The sequence below is a fragment of the Engystomops pustulosus genome, chromosome 7 (genome assembly GCF_040894005.1).
Source record: "Engystomops pustulosus chromosome 7, aEngPut4.maternal, whole genome shotgun sequence".
In the NCBI taxonomy this organism is placed as follows: domain Eukaryota; kingdom Metazoa; phylum Chordata; class Amphibia; order Anura; family Leptodactylidae; genus Engystomops; species Engystomops pustulosus.
The window spans coordinates 41,806,274-41,813,731 of record NC_092417.1 but is presented as its reverse complement, the minus strand read 5'-3'; the positions used below and the strand labels follow the sequence as shown (position 1 = coordinate 41,813,731).

At 41.6% G+C, this 7,458-nt stretch overlaps 1 protein-coding gene across 1 annotated transcript in view; it reads left to right on the top strand.

The window, feature by feature from the left end:
- Positions 1-620: 620 nt before the first annotated feature.
- Positions 621-7,458, top strand: part of LOC140069655 (deubiquitinase DESI2-like) — a 90,332-nt gene continuing 83,494 nt past the window's right edge. Inside the window, exon 1 of the mRNA XM_072115589.1 lies at positions 621-1,460. Coding sequence (XP_071971690.1) covers positions 1,422-1,460 — 39 coding nt within the window. The 5' untranslated portion in view covers positions 621-1,421. The remainder of the gene's footprint in view (positions 1,461-7,458) is intronic.

Below are 7,458 nucleotides of genomic sequence, written 5' to 3'. Positions count from 1 at the left end.
CATGGAATTTGATGGCGCTATATAAATAAAGATTATTATTATTATTATTATTATTATTATTATTATTATTATTATTATTATTATGTATAGAATATAGCACTAAGGGGCATATTTACTAATATAGGTGCAAACATTTGTCCTTTCCTGCCAGAATTTGGTGATTAATTTGACTAAAATATTGTCCGCCTAATGCCCCGAATTCTAATGCAACAATATAAGTAAATCCTCCCTTATACATCTAACAGTTGTCTCTGTATACACTTCTAATGGATTATCATTCCATTCCCACACATCTCATTTGGGAAATGTCACATCCTATTACTCTGCATCCCAATCTTCACATCCCGTGCTATCTACTTATTACAGTAGATGAAAACCCGTATGTAATTCCGCTGGATTATTCTCTGGCAGAGTAGCGGTTAATGCTACTCTCCCATCCCAGACGAGTACAAATCCTTCTCGCTGAGGGAATCTCATTAGGGAATTCCATGTGCTGGAAGTTAATAAAGAGGGAACTCTGTCCTGCTTCATGAATGGCTGGCATGCACTATTCATGGTTCCTCCTCCATCTCTGGAGGCCTGGGGATGCTGTATGATGTAACTTGCCTCCATGCAGCTTCCATTCACATCTATTAGGCAGGCGGCCAGGACTCCTCCTTCTATTTAGATGAAGTCATCCTGTCCCTATATTTTTTTTTTTATGGATACTATGCTGTCTGCACTATAGCAGGGTCACACTCCTTCTCCTGATGGGAAGCCGCATGGAGATCTCAGCACCTTCCCCCACCTGCTCCTTCCATCCTATGAGTTGCCTCTTTCCTTGATTATCCAGGAAGCAGCATCAGCACCACGGACTCTCCGATCTGTCAGTATTCCCACGAGCAGTGATAAACATTGGATACAAATCCCAGGGAAGCCTATCTGGTTTCATGCTATCCTTTGCCTTATGCAAGACACAATCTCCCTGCAATCTGTGCTCTGGTGGCAGCCAGACAGAAGAGATAAACAGCTCTGTATTTTCCACTACTGATGCTGAGTAGATTGGATAATGCGGGAAGGAGCAGCATGTTTTTCAGTGCTGAGCTAACCTTAAGCACCGTAAAGGTCATTGGCACACAGGAGCTAAATGCATTGCAGCAGATTTTATAGTATTCTCTTCTACTGAACTATGTCCCTTAGGGAGATGCTTTGCAGAACATAAAAACTTGGGGTTCAGTCTTGACTTGGCCGACGCGTCCAGTTACACCCAAGGGCTACAGCATGAGAACAAAACCTGAGATTTGCATAACTTTGATCAAAAAGAACCTCCAAGTGGTTTGTTTGGAGGACCTAGAATGAAAACGCTCCTTTGCCACTGTAACCCATTGCAGTATTAACCAGAAGGAATTTCCAATCCTGGGAAGAATCCATCCAGCTTCACAATGGCAAATGAACCGGTTATTCTAAATGTATATGATATGGTAAGTTGTGCATGAAAGGGTTAAATAGCCCACCTATCTATTTTGGGGGGAGATGTGAAATACTGCAGCTCTTTCTTGGAGAGCGACCCCATTGCTTGCCTGCTGTCTCCAGATTTACGGCTAGTCGGCAATTTATATGCTGGTCCTTTCATTTTAGTTATTTGTAGTTATTTTCCGGCTGATGGACAGGGTGAATTTTCTCTAGTTTGTAGAACATGGCGTGGCTTTCTACGGATGTTGTGTGCGTGAAATAAATTGTAATGATTGATTTGTGGTCTATAGAAGTAAGACACAATGGGTGGTAAGCATCAGTCATCCAGCTATCAATCTCCAGTACAATAGTCATGGCAGCGATTAACTTCATCCATCTGTACACAGGTGTACACGTATGTTAAATGTAATAATGGCTACCAAATATGACTGGTGGATGTAAAATAGATGCCAGGAAGGATTGCAACCTCCGGTGTGACCGGGGATGGCACCTGAGGGGTTAATAGTAAAGTTTTATGTGCAATAAATAGCTTTTTAGCAAACCTACGTCCCATATTGTATGTGTTGTTTGCACCTATGTTGCTATATGGATATATTGTGCAGCTGTACTATATACTATATACCTTTTAGAGCTTTTTTAGGCTTTATGAATGTGTTAAAGGAAGACAATGCTGTCATATTTGTGGGTGAAAATGAATGATTGGGAAATGCATTGCTGGTGCTGATGCCAAACACTATACAGATGGGTGTGTGATTGATACTGAGGCGTATGCCAAGTGTACATTAGGATCTGGTCATCAATTATGATCCAATTAAGCACTGAATACACCAGGGGCTCACCAGTAAGAAGCCCCGATCATGAGAATTGTCAGAATTTGTCTTCAGTGTCAGTACAGTGTCAGACTAAGGTTTTTTGGGCCAACCATATTGGACCTTTCCACCATTTAAATGCCTACTTTTGAAGTTGACCCGTCCCCTCTCCAGATAAACCTCTTTTAGTAGTTTATTGTATTTTCCAATATATCACAATTCAGGAACACTTTTTCTTATACCTCTATGATGTGTTATTTCTCTATTAGTCCTCCCACAAATCATCAGAAGATTGGCAACTGGGTGTAACCAGTTGGGAGTGTGTCTAAAATAACCATGTGGCAAGCAATTGGCTCAAAAATCAGCTTGCTGTACTCTTCAGGAGATTTGGGCAATGTCAGCCTGGCTGTATCTGCTGTATTTGCTATTAGGCACTTGAGGACTTGTGCCTGGGGCGTCATTTTACAGAGGGAGTGTCCTCAGGAGTAGGGGATGTCATAGTTTATAGGGATGGGGGGGGGCTGGTTATAATATATAGGAGTAAAAAAATGGGGGTTATAGTACATAGGAGTGGAGGAATAGGGTGGGTTATAGTACATAGTAGTGGAGGATTAGAGGGGGTTATAGTATATAGGGGTGGAGGAATAAGGAGGTTATAGTATATAGGAGTGGAGCATTAGAGGGGGTTATAGTATATAGCAGTGGTGGCGAACCTATGGCACGGGTGCCAGAGGTGGCACTCAGAGCCCTTTCTGTGGGCACTCAGGCCATTGTCCAAGGACACAGTTCACCAAACACTGAATCGTCCTGCAGTCCCAGGCAACTCAAGAGATGCTGCCCTCAGTCCGAAGCACTTCAGAAACTGTATTGGTTACTGTATATAGGACTGGAGGATTAGAGGGGGTTATAGTATATAGGAGTGGAGGATTAGAGGGGGTTATAGTATATAGGAGTGGAGGATTAGAGGGGGTTATAGTATATAGGACTGGAGGATTAGAGGGGGTTATAGTATATAGGAGTGGAACAATGGGTGTTATATGTATGAGTGAAGGAATGGGAGTTATAATATATAAGTAAAGGAGTAGGGATTAAAGTATATAGGAGTGGAGTAAATGAGGGATTATAGTATACAGGAGTGGAGTAATGGAGGGGTTATACTACATAAAAGTGGAGGAATGGCGATTATAGTATGTAGAAGTGGAGGATTGGGGGGTTATAGTACACAACAGTAGAGGAATGGGTATTATATTATATTAACGTGGAGGATTGGGGGTTATAGTATAAAGGAGTAGAGTATTAGGGTGTTTATAGTATATAGGAGAGGAGAAATGGGTGGGATATAGTATATAGGAGAGGAGGAATGGGTGGGATATAGTATATAAGAGAGGAGGAATGGAGGGGATATAGTATATAAGAGCGGAGCAATGGAGGGGATATAGTATATAAGAGAGGAGGAATGGAGGGGATATAGTATATAGGAGAGGAGGAATGGGTGGGATATAGTATATAAGAGAGGAGGAATGGAGGGGATATAGTATATAAGAGAGGAGGAATGGAGGGGATATAGTATATAAGAGCGGAGCAATGGAGGGGATATAGTATATAAGAGAGGAGGAATGGAGGGGATATAGTATATAAGAGAGGAGGAATGGAGGGGATATAGTATATAAGAGAGGAGGAATGGAGGGGATGTAGTATATAAGAGAGGAGGAATGGAGGGGATGTAGTATATAAGAGAGGAGGAATGGAGGGGATATAGTATATAAGAGAGGAGGAATGGAGGGGATATAGTATATAAGAGAGGAGGAATGGAGGGGATATAGTATATAAGAGAGGAGGAATGGAGGGGATATAGTATATAAGAGAGGAGGAATGGAGGGGATGTAGTATATAAGAGAGGAGGAATGGAGGGGATATAGTATATAAGAGAGGAGGAATGGAGGGGATATAGTATATAAGAGAGGAGGAATGGAGAGGATATAGTATATAAGAGAGGAGGAATGGAGGGGATACAGTATATAAGAGAGGAGGAATGGAGGGGACATAGTATATAAGAGAGGAGGAATGGAGGGGATACAGTATATAAGAGAGGAGGAATGGAGGGGATATAGTATATAGGAGAGGAGGAATGGGTGGGATATAGTATATAAGAGAGGAGGAATGGAGGGGATATAGTATATAAGAGAGGAGGAATGGAGGGGATATAGTATATAAGAGAGGAGGAATGGAGGGGATATAGTATATAAGAGAGGAGGAATGGAGGGGATATAGTATATAAGAGAGGAGGAATGGAGGGGACATAGTATATAAGAGAGGAGGAATGGAGGGGATATAGTATATAAGAGTGGAGCAATGGAGGGGATATAGTATATAAGAGAGGAGGAATGGAGGGGATATAGTATTTAAGAGTGGATGAATGGAGGGGACATAGTATATAAGAGAGGAGGAATGGAGGGGATATAGTATATAAGAGAGGAGGAATGGAGGAGATATAGTATATAAGAGAGGAGGAATGGAGGGGATATAGTATATAAGAGAGGAGGAATGGAGGGGATATAGTATATAAGAGAGGAGGAATGGAGGGGATATAGTATATAAGAGAGGAGGAATGGAGGGGATATATTATATAAGAGAGGAGGAATGGAGGGGATATAGTATATAAGAGAGGAGGAATGGAGGGGATATAGTATATAAAAGAGGAGGAATGGAGGGGATATAGTATATAAGAGAGGGGGAATGGAGGAGACATAGTATATAAGAGAGGAGGAACGGAGGGGATATAGTATATAAGAGTGGAGGAATGGAGGAGATATAGTATATAAGAGAGGAGGAATGGAGGGGATATAGTATATAAGAGAGGAGGAATGGAGGGGATATAGTATATAAGAGAGGAGGAATGGAGGGGATATAGTATATAAGAGAGGAGGAATGGAGGGGATATAGTATATAAGAGAGGAGGAATGGCGGGGATATAGTATATAAGAGAGGAGGAATGGAGGGGATATATTATATAAGAGAGGAGGAATGGAGGGGATATAGTATATAAGAGAGGAGGAATGGAGGGGATATAGTATATAAAAGAGGAGGAATGGAGGGGATATAGTATATAAGAGAGGGGGAATGGAGGAGACATAGTATATAAGAGAGGAGGAACGGAGGGGATATAGTATATAAGAGTGGAGGAATGGAGGAGATATAGTATATAAGAGAGGAGGAATGGAGGGGATATAGTATATAAGAGAGGAGGAATGGAGGGGATATAGTATATAACAGAGGAGGAATGGAGGGGATATAGTATATAAGAGAGGAGGAATGGAGGGGATATAGTATATAAGAGGGAGGAATGGAGGGGATATAGTATTTAAGAGTGGATGAATGGAGGGGATATAGTATATAAGAGAGGAGGAATGGAGGGGATATAGTATATAAGAGAGGAGGAATGGAGGGGATATAGTATATAAGAGAGGAGGAATGGAGGGGATATAGTATATAACAGAGGAGGAATGGAGGGGATATAGTATATAAGAGAGGAGGAATGGAGGGGATATAGTATATAAGAGAGGAGGAATGGAGGGGATACAGTATATAAAAGAGGAGGAATGGAGGGGATGTAGTATATAAGAGAGGAGGAATGGAGGGGATATAGTATATAAGAGAGGAGGAATGGAGGGGATATAGTATATAAGAGAGGAGGAATGGAGGGGATACAGTATATAAAAGAGGAGGAATGGAGGGGATGTAGTATATAAGAGAGGAGGAATGGAGGGGATATAGTATATAAGAGAGGAGGAATGGAGGGGATATAGTATTTAAGAGAGGAGGAATGGAGGGGATATAGTATATAACAGAGGAGGAATGGAGGGGATATAGTATATAAGAGAGGAGGAATGGAGGGGATATAGTATATAAGAGAGGAGGAATGGAGGGGATACAGTATATAAAAGAGGAGGAATGGAGGGGATGTAGTATATAAGAGAGGAGGAATGGAGGGGATATAGTATATAAGAGAGGAGCAATGGAGGGGATATAGTATATAAGAGAGGAGGAATGGAGGGGATACAGTATATAAAAGAGGATGAATGGAGGGGATATAGTATATAAGAGAGGAGGAATGGAGGGGATATAGTATATAAGAGAGGAGGAATGGAGGGGATATAGTATATAAGAGAGGAGGAATGGAGGGGATATAGTATATAAGAGCGGAGCAATGGTGGGGATATAGTATATAAGAGTGGAGGAATGGAGGGGATATAGTATATAAGAGAGGAGGAATGGAGGGGATATAGTATATAAGAGAGGAGGAATGGAGGGGATATAGTATATAAGAGCGGAGCAATGGAGAGGATATAGTATATAAGAGAGGAGGAATGGAGGGGATATAGTATATAAGAGTGGAGGAATGGGGGGGATATAGTATATAAGAGAGGAGGAATGGAGGGGATATAGTATATAAGAGAGGAGGAATGGAGGGGATATAGTATATAAGAGAGGAGGAATGGAGGGGATATAGTATATAAGAGAGGAGGAATGGAGGGGATATAGTATATAAGAGAGGAGGAATGGAGGGGATATAGTATATAAGAGAGGAGGAATGGAGGGGATATAGTATACAGGAGTGGAGGATTAGGGTGTTTATAGTATATAGCAGTGAAGGAATGGAGGGGTTATAGCATTTAGCAGTGGTGGTGAACTTATGGCAGGGGTGCCAGAGGTGGCACTCAGAACCCTCTCTGTGAGCACCCAAACCATGGACCCATGCAACTCTAGGTATGCTACTCTCAGCATTATTTTATAGTGACACATCATTGGCTTCTTATGACTACAGAAAGGGTGAGAAGGGCTGGATTATTTAGGAGGTCTCCCTGCGGGTTCCAGATAGGGGGACCCTGGAGCTACAATTTGGCCCCCTTCTTGCAACTGTATTGGCGTCCTTAGGAGACTGATAGGATTAATTGTTGTAGCAGAACAGTTACTGCAAAAACATATTGCTTTAATTGCTGTGTTGGCATTTGGTGATCAATAAGTGGATTTTGGTTGTAGATTTGGCACTCAGTCTCTAAAAGGTTTGGGATCAATGACATATAGGATTGGAGGAATGGAGGGGCCTTAGCCTTTGGAGTGGAGGAATTAGGAGATAATAGAAAATAGCATAGGAGGAAAGTTTTAAAAGCTATCCTGGCACCACAAAAAAATGTCA